The sequence below is a fragment of the Ambystoma mexicanum genome, chromosome 11 (genome assembly GCF_040938575.1).
Source record: "Ambystoma mexicanum isolate Mex_15411 chromosome 11, UKY_AmexF1_1, whole genome shotgun sequence".
Classification (NCBI taxonomy): domain Eukaryota; kingdom Metazoa; phylum Chordata; class Amphibia; order Caudata; family Ambystomatidae; genus Ambystoma; species Ambystoma mexicanum.
Genome location: NC_090934.1, coordinates 647,082,572 through 647,101,184, shown reverse-complemented (window position 1 = coordinate 647,101,184; position 18,613 = coordinate 647,082,572). Strand labels below are relative to the sequence as shown.

The 18,613-nt window shown below is 42.3% G+C and overlaps 1 protein-coding gene across 1 annotated transcript in view; it reads right to left on the bottom strand.

Annotated features, from left to right (window-relative positions):
- Positions 1 to 4,098: 4,098 nt before the first annotated feature.
- The window catches only part of BBOX1 (gamma-butyrobetaine hydroxylase 1), a 552,973-nt gene continuing 538,458 nt past the window's right edge, over positions 4,099 to 18,613 (bottom strand). Inside the window, exons 7-8 of the mRNA XM_069623505.1 lie at positions 11,536 to 11,702; positions 4,099 to 7,642 (exon numbers count right to left, since the gene is read on the bottom strand). Of these exons, the coding sequence (XP_069479606.1) occupies positions 7,479 to 7,642; positions 11,536 to 11,702 (331 nt within the window). The 3' untranslated portion in view covers positions 4,099 to 7,478. The remainder of the gene's footprint in view (positions 7,643 to 11,535; positions 11,703 to 18,613) is intronic.

Sequence of the window (18,613 nt, the reverse complement as noted above, 5' to 3'; positions counted from 1 at the left end):
GTGATTTACAACGGACTTGTAAAAAATGTTTTTATGTCTTTATTAAAATATTAAATGTGTCATAAATAACAGTTGATGTTTAATGCTTATAACTGTTGTGTTATTCTAAGCTATCTATCTCCCGTTTAATCACCCTCATTTATAGGAACCAGGATTATAGAGAATAGAAAAGCCTACAGAAAGCACAAGTCATATTCTGCCCCTGAAGAATGTCCAGTTATTAACAACACCAAGGACAGAAACTTATATAAGTGTGTACGCAGTAGAAAACAAGAAAAATTAAGATGCTATTGCGGATTATATCAAGCATATGTGTACTTGATTCTGTGTGGTGGAAAAACTACTTTTTTAATATTGTATACTTTTATGTGGTGTATATGTTTTTTAATGTTGTTGATAATTGTGCTATGAATAAGTAAATTAATTAAAATATGTTATTTAGTGAATAGTTTGTAATTGGTATTAATTATTTGTACACACAGCCCACATTGGTTTAGTGGCTGTCAGTAAGGTTGTAAATGTTTGAGGATAACATGTTGTTTTAGTGATGATGTAAGTGTCCCTTCTTTTGGGTAACATAATAAGTACATTTATGCATGGTCATGCTGGTTCTTTTAAGACTCTCATGGCATGGGTAATTTGGGGGTGGGTGCAATGGATGGTTGCGTGCTTGTACTGGGGCACGGGGAGGATTTGGGTTGGCATTAGGGCCATGGGTCTGTTTTATTATGACATGGTGTTTTGCTCAGCCACTTTCAAAGCCACACTGGCAGTTGAAAAGTCAATTCCGTTTTTCTCTTGTGTTTAAGGGGGCAAGGTGGGAGTGACATTCTGTTTGTTCTGTATTATTCCAGAGTACCTGCTCCCTCCTCACTTCTATTTAAAATTGCCTATTGGTGGGTTGAGGAGTGTTGCAGGGGGAACTTCTAACCATAGTGCTATCTGTTCCAAACCAACCCAACAGTATTCTTTTCGTTGCTGCATTCATTTTGTGTTAATTTCCTGATTCCCAGTGCATTAAGGATATTATTCATTGTTCTTGTCACCCATTGGTGATTGTTGTTACCTATAAAAAAATATTGTGATTTTTAATTCTAAACAAATAAATAAATAATTAACTTTACAACTAGCCTCATTCCTGGTTTAATGTAACCTGGGGGTATTTTGAGAAGGGTGTGATATGAGTGGTATATCATCCAGAATATTGAACTTATAGATAAAAATAAATAAGGGCTTCAGTTGCGCACCATTTGCTGGGCGAGACTTGGGTGTGTGGCTGATTGAAATCACTTACATAACACCTAGGTCCACACACCCTCACTCCCTACCCGACATGCGATTGGGTGATCTGCCCGCCCCTGTTTCCTCCTGTAGTTGCCTGTAGATTTCTTGCTGCTGAATTGACCACAATTCCATGTTGTGAGCTCCCACACCCTTGTATCTCTGATTCCCTCATTGTGTGCTTGCTCCTATGATTTGTAAAGCTCTCTATTCCTGGTTCTGCACTTAATAAATATCCTATAATAATAATAATAATAATAATAATAATAATAATAATAATAATAATAACAATAATAATAATAATAATAATAATAATGCCCAAAAAGACCTTAGCCGTGCATAGGTCTACACTGCCCTCCCTCGCTCTCCACCCCTCCGAACTATCACACAATACAAAATAAACCTATTCCCAGCATTAAAATGTTTGACCGCAGCCCAGCCTTCGAAAAAGGATGCCCCTAAAATACAGGTCTACCATCCTGCAAAGTATTTTGCTGTCAACCCAGACATGGGAGCTTCAAGGCTGTGGTCATATGGTCTTTCAGAAGTCCGGTGCACTGTTACCCACTTCTTGGGAATAATTAATTCAGGTTACCTCCAGGCTAACTAGCACCACAACCTTTGGGCTGGTGTTCGCTTCAGTCACCAAAACACCTTCATCCGCAAGATGGCAATATGTCACAATGATAAAACACAGAATGACACAAAATGACTTAGAACAAAATAACTGATTTAGGAACAAAATAACGCAATGATGCATCACCATGCTAAACCATTAGTCTTAGAACAATAAGAGAACAGCAATATGCTTTTTCAAATAGGGCCTTAGGCAGTGCTCCAAATATGAATTTGAAGTGGGAGAATTTGACTCCCTATTTTGTAAAGTTGGGAATGATTTTTAGGTCGTGAAAAAGTAAGTCCCACTCTCCATGGGAGTATTTAATATGTGAGTACAAATATGTTTTAATTGTAAAACAGAATCCTTGTGTAATAAATGTTAATTTGCACCTAGTTATTCATGCACATTAAAAGAAACGTGTATCACTCTTGATCAAGCAGTAATAGTAACAGAGGCTCTTCCTGTTGCACTACATGTACTGCTTGTCCAAACATATCCATGGAGCTCTGTGGATGAAAGAAGGGGGGACATGCTCCAATGATCCCGTTTCTGATTTTTTGCTGGGAGTATTTTTACTATTTTCTTTTTTGGTAGTGTTTGCCTACTTCTGGGAAACACATTGGCTGATACACCCCTTATACATAGGTCTGGCCATAGCTTTTGAGCTGGTGGGTTGAACAGGTGGAGCAGAAGCAATAAACTCAAAGACTTAGTTCTAGCTGCCTGCACTCATAATGTGACTGAGGGACCATATAATAGAAATGCAAACTGAATATGCCTTCAGGTCCTGCTATTGTCCTCCAGAAAGCACTCTCTGGTTAACTCATGTGTTCAGTTATTTTATGAAGTATACATTGCGGGAAATCTAAACAGCAGGCACAATTTTGAAACTCTACATATTGTTAATTTAAAAGAGAGGTAAAATAAAATGTAAATAATCCTTCCCCATCCAACAGTGCCTTCTTTTACAATCTGCTCCATTTTAAAGTACATCATGTATATAAGATTGCATTGAAGAGACTGCATGTCCAGGTACATAACAGCCACGTGTCTTTGCAATAGAGCAATCGATTTTCCAGACTTATGAGGGCCAGGACTGAAAAAAGTACAATGAAGCTACATATTTTAAAGTAGGGGTATACCAAATAATAGATTTAAATATGTGTCTGAATGCCGAATCGTTGGATAAGTATATGGCTGGAGCCGAATACAAAGCCGAATAGTTGCCTTTTTAATAAAAACAGATATGCAGAGAAGAAAAACACTTTGTACATAAAAGACACACTTTAAAATATATAAAGCCATTCTTTATTGCATTTCATTTATTTGTTGTATACTGGAGATGTTTGTATACACCATGAAAGGAATAGATTATCAGAAAATAAACTGTTCAATACCAGCTCAGTTTGTATTCTAGGATTTGTTTACTTGTGCTTTCAAATGTTCCTTTTGGACCTGCCCATCTTTAGCCTTCTGATTCCAGCAAGGCACTGAAGCACAACAGGAGTGATTACATCTATTAGCACCCTATTGACTGCTGGAGTGCTACTGAATTCAAACCTCTGGGATGCTAAAACCATGCTTTCTACCCGTGGTACTGAGTGGGGATGAGGCATTTAAAACATGTATTTTGAATAATAAATAGTATTTCCTATTGAGTGGAGTATGTTTGTGGTGCTTTGGGAAATGGTAAAAGAAACCAGACACAAATATATAGGAAATGCTGAGTAAGCCATGGTTCTCGGCTGACCCTATAGGGAAGGGACAGTGCCGATTTGTTTTTCAGATCTTTATTTGACTTATTTGTTTCACTTGTACATCCATTTGTGCAATAGTTCTAAATTGTAAACTTGTATCTCCTTGTCTTTATTAAACAAATAACCCTCATTGTTAACCCTCTAATATTGGAAAGAATATTTCTTCTCAAAAGCAAATTAGTGAGCGGGCACCTCTCTAATTCAATAACAATGATTAATTTCACTAAGTGGGGATTACCTTAATCACATATGGGGTGCACACCCTCTCAAAAGGGCCTGCACACTGGGCACTAACTTACATACAGCAATAGGCTCGAAAGACGACAGTGACGGCTGCCCTCACTTAGTCTAGCACACAAAGCTAGAGAACATTAATTAATGCTTGTTGCATATATCCATTGTTGTTTGAACAAAATTCAATAAATTAAGCCCAACTCAATCTTAATATGATCAACATGAAATGTGTTCTTTAATCAACTGGACTGGTAATTGAGGGAATTTGACAAAAAGACAATGCATTTCAGACATTGAAGTACTTCATCAGGGAAGGTTCTTGATTTTGCAAACGGCAATGAAACAAGATTTGAACAATAGGGCCCCAGACCCAAATAGAACAATGGCAAGATGACACATCAAATTGAGTCCCAATGATCCATGAACAACGGGATCATTGTGAACAGTTCAATTAAGTAATGTGGCATAGCACAGTTTTTAATAATGGAAATTACAGCATGTCAACCATATGTAACCAAATACCCCATAAGTGTGCTTGTTGAAAATAATGATGCAGCAACCACCAGGCAGGTGCATACCACATTCCCCATTAATTATATGTTACATATCAAAATGGATGAAATCGAAAAATACAGTCATTCAATAAAGTAAACCATTGTGCACATCAACATGGAGAAATGCGCAATTGCTGTAGTAATGCGCAGAAAAGTGCAAAAAACCATAAAAAATAGAAGACAGAGCAAAAAATAAAAAAGGGAACATGTCAGTAAAGCATTGCAATTAAATAAAGCATAGTTTAATCTGAGCGCTAGAATCATCTTTTTCCCTAGGCCACCGTGGTCACTCTGCAACCAGAAATAGACTAGACCACTCACGAGAAGTGTCTTCAAAGTGAAACTCACAGAGCAACAACACCCTTTGTCCATAAAGATTAAAGTAGTCAACAAGACTATGAACACACTCGCTGGATCCACACTGGGTCAAACCTCATAGTGTGATTGGAATACATCTAACAGACAAACACAGATGAATAGCTAACCTGGCAATATGTTAATGCAAACACAAAGATCACCTTTGCATAATAAAACAAAAAACACTTCTAGGTTTAATTTTTGCAGTCCACTTTGCAAAAAACCCATGCAATTAACCATTTCCTGGAACAAATAAACCATACAAAACACTCACACATGGTCCCGTACCTGCAAAGAAAGAGCCAATGTGTGACTGCCCTCAGAGCAAGATGAATTACCACTGCACAGTGCGTGTCTTCTAACCTTCAGCTGCGTAGGTAAATGGAAACATTCAATCATTCATTATAAATACTGCCAATATCACGTCTCTGTAAACTAGGTCTACTCCTAACACACCGTTACCTGAAAGTTGTAGAAATGATACGCAGATGGCACTATACTTCTGCAACGTAGAGCGCGTACTGGAAGCACTACTTTAAACACAATCGGTCAACATCTCGTGCCATGTGACTGCCTCAACGTCCAACAATCATATGTGCTCAAACACGTGATCCTATCTGTTCCGTATTACGTACATAAATCTCTGAAACAATGGTATGCTTGTAACAGCTGATGCTCGTGTGCAGATCCTGTGATACGACTGCCTCTTGTGCGTTGTCAAAGCCTCAATATGTATATGAACAATCACAACACAAAATCCACATAAAAATCTATACTTTGCAGATTGTGATCCTAAAAGCTCCAACTGAAAAAATATATGACATAAAAAGATATTAATGCTAGGCAGAGAAATAACACAGCTCTGTTGAAAAAAAAGAGAGAATGAGCAACCCTTAATAATGACGCATCGAATGCTGCTCATAATGACCTGTGCAACATCATCCATTATTGACATACAGATGAATATGCAGAAAGCTTGGAACATAGCTCTCTATATTCACAGTACTGAGACTATAATAACCAAAAAGGTCAGAGTGAGGTGACCATTTTCTAAGGATGTACAGAGTTATATAGAGATGTGAGATGTCAGCATATGCCAACGAGCACCATTAGATAGGAGAAAACAATAATATAGACTTAACAGTATAGGACAAAGAAAAGAGAAAGAAGAAAGAGGCAATGTAGTAATATTCCTTCATAGGTAACTATTCACATTGCATATGTTGTGTCCTCAGTTAACAAGCATATTATCCAATTCCTGTTATCGCATTGTGATTTGTCAGGGTATCCGGTAAACCCCTCACCTCCCCCACTGAAATCTTCTTTCAATAGTCGAAGCATGAGAGTAGCAAAGTCTTTCGTCTTAATCTTTTCACCTGTTTGTGGGTGGAACACATATGGACCTTTAGTGACACTGTAACTGTTGCCACAGCTAAAACAGGGATATGCGCCCTTTCTTCTTGTGAGTGCTGTGTCGGTGTGTGATCCATAGTACAGACCAAAATATCCCTCAAGTTCTCACTTCTCTGTTATGCAAACAAAGGAGGTTCTGAAAAAAGGGGTTTCGGTTCTCTCATCATTAGTCAATATGCTTGTTTATGCTTTGTTTGATTTTTTAAGCCTAGGCCCTTTTCCTGTAAGAATAATTCTGCTGACACAGACTTGGCATTTTGGTTACAAAAATATAGCCACCTTCTTCAGTAACATCTCTCTTACAATTTAAAGGGACTCATTGTGGCAACATGAGAAAGTTGGAGAGGAGGAACTGTAACCTATGTTTCACTATTACAAGCACATCTCTGCCACAGGCACACTTCCCAATGAGCCATCTTACTTGCTTTATAACCTTAGCCTGCAGGCTGAATCCAGTCCTTTGCTGCAGGCACACCGTTTCCTGAGCTATTTTACTCAGGGTTTGGAACTTACTGGGATCTCTGCAATAGCTGTATCAACTCACTTAATTACATTATTTGGATTGGATACTTGGACCTGTAAATTTCGGATTTCTCACACAGGTCATCAGCAATTCAATAAGCGCCCAAAATAAATACAATTTTCCAATAGCAAATTCATAAACAATTGCTCAAGCTCAATGGTCAATAGCAAAATACAGAGGAGACCCGAGACACATTCAGAGACAGCCTTTTACTTCACCTCACCCCTCCCAAGCTGACCACCAGATGAAAGTCTGTTTGTACAGTACATGAAGAGAAGGGACTTTGTTTGCACTTTAACACCTTTGCTTTGCCTGTACTCAATCAACAAAGGGATAGCAGCATTTGTTTAATGACCCTTTTAAAGGATAAACAGGACATGCTACGATTCCAGGCTATGCCATGATTCCAGGCTTGCAGGCAAAGCAGTACTTAATGTATTTGGTGGGGGAAACTATTTGGATTTGACTAATAATTAATTAAGTATTCGGCTGGAGCCGATTAGCTCATTTTCAGTCTGAATCCAGGCGACTACTTAGTCGAAGCTGAATTTCAGTTCAACTGTATTATAAAGCACATTAGTGTATGATTAAGGCAGTGTTTATCGACTGTGCAATACTGCTGATCACAAGTAACATTGGACTTTCCATTTTCGTCTGTGCAATGTCACTATTTTACTACAGAATATTGTAAAGAAGAGATAATGATGTCTTTTGTTAAGCAAAAACAGAAGCTCCAATTTTCAGTTCTCCGCGCCGTGGAGTGAGTGCTTCAAACGTCGCATTCGTGACATCACCACGTCCCAGTCCAAATAGCAGCCTTCAAGGTGCCGATGCATGCGTTCCCCAGACTGGTAGCTGCGGCGGCCATGAAGGATCCGCCAGTTGTCAAATGTTACGATGTGTCCTACACAAAGAAAGATCACATGCACATCCCGGGGTTAATGAATGCTCATCAAGTATTTAAAAATCTTACTTATTTTAACCATTAATGGCAGAGACAATGTCAAAACTTTATACATTTTTGATCTTTATAATCTGTTTTAGAAAGAACTGATTTGCTATAAACATGATAATAGCTGACTTTTCTGAGCAAGGTATATGGACGTCTATTTCTTTTTTATTACACAACCATCTATAAGTAGGATATTTATGAGTTGTAGGTTTCTATGTATGGTATGCTATTGAACATTTATGCTCTAAGTTCTTCTTTCACTATCCCTTATTAGTGTCCAATATAGCATAGCTCTCTACGTTTCGTTGCCCAGAGCGCTTGAAAACACCCCATTTTATTTCTGGCCACTGAAAGCCCATTAACTTCTATGGGCCGTTAGGCTAGCGTGTGAGTTGGGAGGTATGATATAGGGAATCCTGCATGAAGGAACAATAGGGAATATTATTGTTTTTCTTTCTTTACACCAAAGAAGCAAAAAATGACTGAACTATATTCACACCCGGGGAGGGACCATCAGCCAAACATGTGGCTGGAACAGCGGGTGCGGATACACAATCGGCGTCTGCTGTTCCAGCCACCCGTGGCCCTTCCCCAGGTTGTGCCATTTTTTATTTATTTTTGAATGTGGGGAGACAACAGGGAGCCTCTCTCTGTTGCCTCTCTATCCCTCAAGCCCCCAAAACAATCCAACCCCTTCCCCACCCATTCCCTCCCTACTTACATGCTGAGGACCAGAGTTTTGTGCTCCGGATCAGCACTCCTCCTCTCTGGCCACCATGAGCTTGAAAAAGGGACAGAGTCCCTGTTCAATATGGTTGCGGCCATCTTTATCTTGTTTTCCCCTCAGGAGTTCGACTACACAAGCAGTGCAAAGCTTCCAAGGAAAAAAAATAAATCCATTCTGGCCCCTGGATGATCCCTGGGGTGCAAATGGCTTTCATGCATGCTGTCGGGGGTGGACATGGCCTTTGACGCCCCACAGCCTGAGCCAAGGCCCTCGCTTTGCTCAGGCCTACCATGGATCAGGCTGGCGGACCATTCAAGGCCATGTCTGCACCCCATACAAGCATGGAAGCCACATTTCTGTCACAAACACTGGGGACAGTGAGCCAATGGTAACAGTGAGGCAGACTACACATGACCACACCAGAATGATTATATGGAGAGCTGCAGGTGGGCACTAGTAAAGAGCAGGTATACTTTCAATCTTGGGATTCCATGAGAGACATCAGAAAATGAAAGCAAATCCCTTTCAGATGTCCTCATGGACCACTGATGCTGTGGGTGAAAAGGGAAGCTGTGGGGGAAATTCATACAACATGTGGAAACAATATGTGGGATTCTGACAGTCTCCTCCCTCTCAGTTCACATTAGGTAGCCCCCACCCAAAAATAAAGAAGATACCTGAACCAAGTCAGTCCAATGTCAAATTTCTGAAATTCTTGTTTTCCGCTGGACCACTGTGAGGTTGCAAAAGACTGCTTCCAATGAGGGTGAGCAAAAGGGGAAATGGGGAAAAAGGTTCATAGTCACCCCCTCCCCCCTCCCCGAATGTATGGGCAAGCATAAAAGACAAAAAGAAAAAAATAATGATACAACTGAGAATTAATTCTGGGTCACATATTATGTTATATAGAGCGAACTTCTAAAGTGTGACATTCACTATATGGGCTTCCTTGGTGGTGAAGCTTGCAGAAAGATATTATATGTAAAAGGATGGGTTTTCAGAGCTTGTCTGAATCATAGATGGTCCTCTGTGCCAGGAAACATCATGGTGAGAGCAGTCCCGAGAGCGAGGGTCAAAACAGGGAAATAAATCACCCACCTAGTCTCTGTATGTGAAAATGATGCATTTTAAGCAGGAAAGTAAAGACAGATCTCTGAGAGGTGAGTTATTTCTGCAGTTGAACAGACCAACATTGGTGACTCAATTTGTTCAAGGCCTGGTGGCCTGCACACAGTGTATACAAATGAATCTGACTGTCAATGGGTAACCAGAATAGCTAACAAAACACCAGAATATGTGCTTAAACATCTAGGCACTTGATAGAAGGAACGCAGACATGTTCTGCAAGCACCTGATAGGGTATGCCAGACAGCTTGCATCAATACAATTGCAAAAGGCAATGCTAGAGAAAATGGGAGTTGTTCTCCTGAAGGTTGGTTACTAAGAGGCAGGAAGGGACAAATAGTTGCGAGAATATTTAGAAGGTGATAATAGGAGCTCACGGCTGAGCTAATTTGGGTGAAGAGGAAGACAGCCTGATTAATTAAAAATGCGGGATTTATCGCCCAGTCTGACAGAATAGAATTGATTTAAACTGGCCGTAAATTTAACCCATAATGATGGGATGATACCTGGACTCATTTCAACAGGCCAGAATGAGGAATACCACCCTCTCTAAGTTGAGGTCCTTCCATTCACGTATTGCCATCAGCCATATCTGAAATTTGGAAGAGTGAGAGGGGCCTTACAACCCGGGGGCAAAGACAGAGGAGTTTGTTACGGGTACACAGAAAAAAGAATGCAGAGCACAGGTGATGGCTGAAAGTTGTGACCCCCAAACCTGCATGTCAACTCCTGAATACTCACGGGCTGTCAGTTCTTCCCACTCTGCACCACAATCCTTCAGTAAAAAATCCATCAACTTCCAATTTAGGAGGCTAGTTCAACCCCTTTTGTCCCTCTAAGTAGACCAGAGCTCAGTTGCTCATTTTAACAATTCACCCCTGCAAGCTCTTTGTTCTAGAATGGACGTTTCCTTCTTTTTAGAAGATGTGCTTCCATGGGGAGTCAGTAGTACTGCTCCATTCCGTCACAAATCAGGCAAGGATCTACAAAGACAATGACCCTCGTTACAAGTTTGCCGGTCCGAAAAAGTGCTGGTTACAACCTTCCGGTAGTTCAAGCACCTACATGCAGATTTTTCACTGAAGCACTGGCACCGTTACTAACAGTGCTAGTGCTTCATTGTTCCCATTCCCATAGAGTCCAATGGGACTCCACAGGAATGGGAACTTACCATTCCTCTGCCACTCGAAATATCTGGTTATTACCGGGATATTTGGCGGCAAAAACAGTAGGATGAGTCTACCGGTAACACCCTGGTAGCACCGGCAGACCCATAATGAGGGCCAATATGTTTCTTTTTCTCTTGTATGAGCTGACCAGCACCTGTTTTAAGGCCTCCAACAAGCTCACTTGGACTCTTCTTGTTGAATCTGCTATGGGATCCTATGGGTTTATCCTTAAGGGCTCTCCTGGAATTGGGCATTACACTGAAGCACAGAACACGTCAAGCCCCTGCTTTTTTTCACTGCACACTGCACTAAGCCCATCATGCTGAGAAGAAACTGTGCAACCATTAGATGGTGCCAGAAACAATATGGCCCACATGGATGACTCTATGCAAAAGGTGCAGGTGTTGAATTGTGACTGCGGCAAGCAGTGTCCGCTCATTCCTGCCTTGCTTGGATACTGACCACCAGCCTAAACTAACCGCTTTTATCTCACGCGACACTTAGAATTTCCCATAGGAAGGGGAGTGAGCCCTTAGTCCAATCTTGTTGGAGATATTAGAATTGGAATACAACAATAAATATACACTTACACGGTGTAATGCTCTGAAATTGCTAAATGGATGTAGCAAATCTCCTTTCACATGAAACACCAAAGAAAGAGCTTGTTATAGTACATTCTATTTGTTCATGCGTGGAATGCATCTGTGCTGCTATTGATTGATTTTCCCGCCATAATACAAAGGTACTGGAAAGAGAAGCATGCAAATCACTAGAAAACATTTGCATTGGAGAAAAGATGCTCAACACAAGGGACTAATTCTTACCAGGTTTCATCTTGTAGCAAAATGTGTGCTCGGGTCTGTTCATGAGTGTGACAAATTCCCTCAGTGCGGAATAGAAGGGCTGAACCGTTTCAAGAGGTACATCCAAGACAGAATCTCGTGTTGCGTTATTAAAATTTATTCGAATGATTTGTTTGTTGTTGCCCAACCTGAAAGAAGAAAAGAGCACATTACGGTACATTCATTGGTGAAGTACAATGTACGCCGTGATAAGGGACGTCATTTCACCAAAATGCCAGGGGTAGCAGAAGTGATCTCATGCAACCCTTGACCTCTGATGACATCACAGGAAGTGGTGTTATTTGACCCCACCACAAAGTGAAATCACGGGATGCGATGGAACATGACCTTTCAACACAGGAAGTGGCATCACATGGCATTGTTCCTAAGTACACTACAAAAAATATGGTTTCATTATCACTGTAATGTGATATACATTTCATACAAGAATGGATCACTGTATGTATCATTAATCTCAGTGTGTATGGGCCCATATTACCAAATTACTGTGAATGCAAGCAGACGTCCAAGGCCAAATGGTAATGATGTGTGATCATGTAGCATTTACACTTAAGCGCTTTACATATATATAAACCAACCAACAATCAGTTACTCCAGAAACAAAGAGCCACATGTCACTGGCCACAGCCCAAGAGCTTCCATTAAAATATATGTATTTTTCGTGTACATTTCTTTTGTTAGGGGTGGCCAGGGAGACCACAGGGGTGCAAGAAAGATGTCAGGGGATGCAGGTGCGACCCCTGCCGACCCCCAAATGACATCCCTGGCCGAGATAACCTTTTGAAGTGGGCGTTCAAAATCGTTTCGAGAAGTACACTGGGCACCTTAGATCGTCGACTTTTGTTGGAGGGCTGAAGGTAAAGAATGTGGTCATAATGTGGTCAACAGTCAGCTCAGAGTCTTCACCAGGCAAGCGAGCAGCGCATGTCCACCTAAGAAGTCGGCTTGCGCTTCTCTCAGCAACAGAGGAGTGTGTACTGCACTGTCCTGACTATTCGCCATATGATGCCTCTCAAATGTGCCTCTCTTTTGAGCGCTTCTTCTTCTAGCCATGATATTGCTGCAGACACTGCCATTATGCACAGCTGCAGCCTCCCCGAATCGTCTGAAGAATTCATGCTCAGTGACAGCATTTCTTAAAGAGTCTGGGGAGCTAGGAAGGGGATTGAGAATATCTAAACAGTACTGTAAGACATTTCGTGTCTTTATATGTAGCCATCAGAAAGTGGCCCTTTTACTGGTGGCAAGACATTTTGATTGTTCCTAGCACTTAATTGCGGAAAATCATCATTCGATTCAACACAGAGCCAAGTATTATGCAGTTTAATCTTTTCTTTTAGGAAAACAGAAATAATTACATTCTAAAACACTGAAAAATAAAGCTCCCATAACACATTTATTGACAAATGTGATCTCTAGACCAACACGTGCCAATGCTGTCCTAATTAATACACGTGACTTCTTCCTTCTGACTTGTAAAAAAATTAAGTATTGCATTTTTTAAAATTATTTCCATAAAAAAGTGCTTCCATGAGCATTCCCAGGTTAGTGGTTTATAATTTACAGGCTATTTAAGCCACTAGCATTTGTATTACTGAATTGTCTAGTTTCTCTATGGTCTGTTTTCCTCCTGGGGCTCCATCTCTGTAGAAAACAGGCACTGGCAATGCCAAGAAAGGGTGAGAGTAAGAGGGTAAGAAATAAAGTGAGCGTGTGAGAGAAAGGATGAGTGGGGAAGGCACCCCACTGACCTGCCGGGGGTCGGATTCAGTATGAAAGGAAGGGGTGCATTGGGTGTTTGGGTTAGAGAGAGAGGGTGTGCAGTGTGGTGGGGGTAGAGAGGTTGAGGATTGGGTGGAGACAGAGCAAGTTGGTTGGGTGGGGTAGAGAGAGATGGTAGCGTGGTTGGGTGGGGATTGAGAGAGTTGGAAGGCTGGGTGGGTGTAAAGAGAGATAATAGGGTAGGTGGGGTAGAGAGAGTTGGGTAGGGTGGGTGGATGGGGTAGAGAGAGTAGGGTAGAATGGATGGGTCAGGGTGTAGAGAGTGGGGATTGAGTGGGTATAGAAAGAGTGGGGCTAAGGTGTGACTTGAGAATGGGGCTGGAGAAAGTGTGGGTAGGTGGGAGTAGAGAGAGTAGGGGTTGAGAGAGCGAGTGTAGGGTGGGCTAAATGGGATTAGAGAGTGGGGGTACATAGAATGGGTGTAGGCTGGGTGGTTGGGGTAGAGCGAGTGGGGTATGGTAGGGTGGGACAGTGGGGTTTGGGTGGGTGCAGTAGAGAGAGTGGAGGTTAGGTGGGTGGGGGTAGAGACAGTGGGAGTAGGTATGCCCGGGGTAGAGAGAGAGGGTTTTTTTTGGGTGGAGATTAAGAGAGTGGGTATAAATTGGGTTGTTGGATATAGAGCGAGTGGGGGTATGGTGGGTGGAGATAGAGAGCGAGTGGGGGTATGGTGGGTGGAGATAGAGAGCGAGTGGGGGTATGGTGGGTGGATATAGAGAGCGAGTGGGGGTATGGTGGGTGGAGATAGAGAGCGAGTGGGGGTATGGTGGGTGGAGATAGAGAGCGAGTGGGGGTATGGTGGGTGGAGATAGAGAGCGAGTGGGGGTATGGTGGGTGGAGATAGAGAGCGAGTGGGGGTAGGGTGGGTGGAGATAGAGAGAGAGCGGGGGTAGGGTGGGTGGGTGCAGAGAGAGTGGGAGCAGTGTGGGTGTAGGGAGAGTCAGAAAAGGGTGGAGGGGTAGAGGGAGTGGGGGATAGTGTGGCAAGTGGTGGTAGTTGGTTGGGTGCAGGAACCAAACAACAAAGCAGCCTCAGGGGGACTAGTCAAATGTAGCCCACAATAGCCAAAACATAACCCAACCAGCACATGTAATGGGGTGGTGTTGCTGGGGTAGACAGAGTGGGAGTAGGGTGGGTGGGGTAGGGAGAGTGGAGGTCAAGAGGGCATGAGGTGGCTGGGTGCTAGTAGAGAAGCAGGCTTGGTAGGAATACAAAGGATCACCCCTGAAAGTAGCCCAGGATAGCCCACAAGTAGGTAAAATAGCCCAATAAGGCAAATCACTCCACAGCAGAGAAATGGAAAGCCCGCCCGACCTGCTTCTTACAAAGTTGCTGAAAGCAGCACATCTTGTTATGGAGTGCCACAATACAAATATGCAAGACCAGATAAACCACTGCCACCTTGTACAGGGCAACTTTAAGACTTCTATTAAAATGGTTGGTACTCGCTGTGCTATCTTGGGAAGACACTCCAACTCCTAGTTCAAGGCATCTACCAGGGTACCCGTACAACAACCTGGACTTCCGCAGCCAGACAGAGCCTAGAGACAGTTTTGTTTGTAGTGCTGCATATTGCATGTCTGCTCGCTGATATATTTGTAGGAAGCTTCATTGAACTTTCACTGTATGCAATGCCATCCAATGTCATTGTGAAACTCTCCCATGTGCAAGTCCCGTGATTTCAAACATAGTCCCTCATGAAAGTGGCCACACAGATACTCCAGCAGCTGTGAATCATCCAGCTCTGGGAGGGCGGTCATGTTCTCTGGGCTGGACCCAGCTTGCCAATGGGTGCTGATGTCATAGACACCCTTTTTCAAATGTGCAGATACAATGCAGCTCATAAACTGCCTGGGGCTCCTACAGATAGGAATTCCTGCAGGGTCCCTTGAGGTTCAGAGGTCAAAGTGGGCAGGTACTAAAGGGTATGACGTTCCCTTAATTTTCGGGGCAACCCGTCATTGTTCCCTTGATACCATTCCAGGACGGCACTGTTTTCAATAATACTTTTTTATTTCATCCCTATTGGGGAATCAAACCTGTGCCTTGCTGATATCAAGCCAGTGCAACATTGCACTGTGCTATCTCGCAGGTGCTGGAAGAGGATTATTTATTTCAACAGGCTGTTTGCTATACAAACCCCATTCCGAAAAATTAGAGGTTGATTGTGATCTGCACGTGAATGGCTCTAGGCTCAGACTTGTTAGCAGGCAATAGGAGGGGTGTGTATTTGGCTGACCATGTTCTTTAAGAGGTGCAAATGGGGGGTGGTGAAGGGGAGGCTGTAGGGAGATGCATGCTGAGTGGGACAATGGCACACCAATGGTGATCATTTAAATCCATTTTCTTTCATTGTGTTTTCTTCATTCTTACTAGAACTGTTTTAAAACACAATGTTGCAGGGTGGAGTGGAGGAAAGGAAGGACACATAAATGGGGGTTGAATGGGGGAGGGGTGATGCTGAGAACGGGGAAAGTGGGCAGAGAAGGGTCGGGGCAGAGGGAACATAGTTCCACTACTTTATTTTTACACTTACACCACTGTTGAAGATCCCTATAGGGCTAGACAAATTACAGCCCCCCGCACCAGAGCTCCCCACGTATTGGCAGGTCAGTGGGGTGCCAGTCTTAACTCCAGTCGTGCTGTCCTGGTTACAGAATGCCTGAGATTCCCCAGTCAGCACTGCCATACGTTTTCAGAGTGCTGCCTTCACACCCAGCCCTGCCCTTCGAGCAGTAACTGTGGACCAAGCAGCCACTCCCCCAGTCCTGAGCCCAGCTGTGCTCACTCTGGTCTATCACTGTGGGCTTCCCTTCTCTCCACAGAACGAGAGACTTGTGTTTTGTGCCGTGACACTTGTACACTTCATGTACTCCCCAGCAGCACACAGCTGGGAGAGGGGGCTGGCATGATCACGTGTGCAGCAGCTGCTCACTCCAGGCTCTGCTCATGTGGATCTCGGTAGTACGTTACATAGCACACAATAGCCCCAAAAGGCAAATCACTATGCAGCTGGGAACTGGAAAGCCCGGCAGACTTGCTTCTTACAAAGCTGCTGATTGGATGAAATCTTGTTAGGAGCTCCTCATAGGGTAGTACGGCAGAGGAGTTTGGAAATTAATGTTTTTAGTGAGTTGGCCATTTCGTGCCGTGGCATTGCTGGTTGCTATGCCAAACAGATATTCTCAGTTCAGTACCCCAATTCCCTCTCTCTCTCTCTCTTTTGTAATAATGTTTTTGGCAAATCTGTGGATTGCGCTATACTAGTTTGCCAAAACCAAAAAGGATTTGGCACAAAGAGGAATATGTGGGAAGAGCAGTAGCACCGGCGGGTTACCACCAACCGCGTAAATCTATATTTAACAATTGAAGTTATTGGCGCAAGCATACCACATGTGGAGAGAGTGTGCAGTCTTTGCCAGGCTGAGGTCGAGTCTTTGTAACACTTAATAATTGAAAGTCCTAACTTGATTTTGTTAAGAAGACAATTATTCCTGAAATGTGTCAAGTTGGGAGTTTGTCACGACTATTTCTGGTAGCACATTTGACACTCCCAAAGAAATTAACTGAGCTGTATTTATTTTTTTAGGGACTGTTTTTAAAATGTTTTTAAATGAATGTAACTTGGATAATGTTGGTGTTATAGTGCGAAAGGTTTGCACATTTTAAGCTGTACTGCAATAAATTAATAAATAAATATAAATAAACATGACATATTTTTGTCCTGTTATTATTCCTATTCTTTTAAACTTAAATATTCCACATGGAATATTTAAATCCCTATTCCAACTATACAATAATAAACAATATATTTGTCATACAATGTTATTCTCTTTGGACAGGGGTTCTAATAGCTCTACTGATCTTGCCCTTGGGTCGTACCATAGTTATGGGCCCTCATACCTCGTTAAAGGATATCTGGGTACGATCCGTGGACTCACTTTCCTGTTCGGTCTGCGGGCGGGCCTCCGATTGGTCCAGAGGGTGGCGTGATGTCAGCAGCCATCAGACATGCCTGCTGATTGATCAATAAAAAATGTGAGGTGCGTCAGATTTAAAAAACACAACATTGCCCTTTGGGTAGGTTAAGGGTGATGAGGAAGGGATGGGATATGGCCTTCAAAAGACAAACAACTGGCGTATTTCTTCCCAGATGTCTGTGAACAGTCCAGTGATGTTTGCGAACATCTTAGATGTTCAGGGGCATTTATGCTTATTTGTGCATTACAGGGCTGGAGAAAAGCAGTTTTTGGATGTTTTATAACTTTGGCGCCACTCAATGAAAATGCATGAAATGTTGGAATTCCATTATAGAGCTGATTCTGAATGGCTCTTCAAAGGTTGGTGCTGTTTTGTGAAGAGAGAACAACAGTAGAGGGGGTTCCCAAAATATTGTAAAGGCTTATAAATGTGATGCCATTTGACGAATCTGCACATAAGTTTGCAAACAGAATTTAGATCTAATTTGCAAAGTTTGGTGCGATTTAGTCAAGAGGGGGCAACATTAGAGGTGGGTCTCAACCTTTTTAGATGGCTTATAACTTTGCTGCCATTTGACGAATGAGGACAAAGATTTTCAAAAGGATTATAAACCCAAAGTCTGAACGGATTTTGTCAAGTGGGGGCTAAGTTATATGACTATTGTATGTATGTACATTTTGAAACTTTGAAAAAATAGAACATGGGCAGATTTCAGAAAACTTGTGTAAGGAGCATTGGCAAGAGCCTGAAAGCATGGTTTTGGAAATGTGTTCATGTTTTATTGTTTGACAAGTGTCATAATGTAGGTACAAAAATAGTGATATACCTTTGGTGACTAAAGTATGGCCTGTGGCCATGGGCAGTGGCCAGATTGTCAGGGACATGGCATAAGGTCACGCCATGAGGGACGACCAATGGGGTTAAAGTGGCCATGTCCACCAGGGACCTGCTATGCAGTAAAGTTTTTCGAAATTGGGATAGGTTTCAAAGGGAAAAAAATGTGCTCCTGGGTTCAGGTTGAATTGCTGGATGGGGTTGCAGTAAATATGCAAGAGGAGCGTCAGCAAGAACTGGAAAGCATGGTTTTGGCAATATATCCTGTGTTTTTCTTTTTAAAGTATATATAGTAAGTACACAACACAGTGATATAACTTTGGTGTCTGGGCAATGGGCCTGGCTGTCAGCAAGGAGAAATGTGTACTGTAATTTGCTTATAAGGGAATGCAGCATTGTCGAAGCGGTAGGTTTGAATGGGAAAAAATATTCTGCTTGCGGTTAC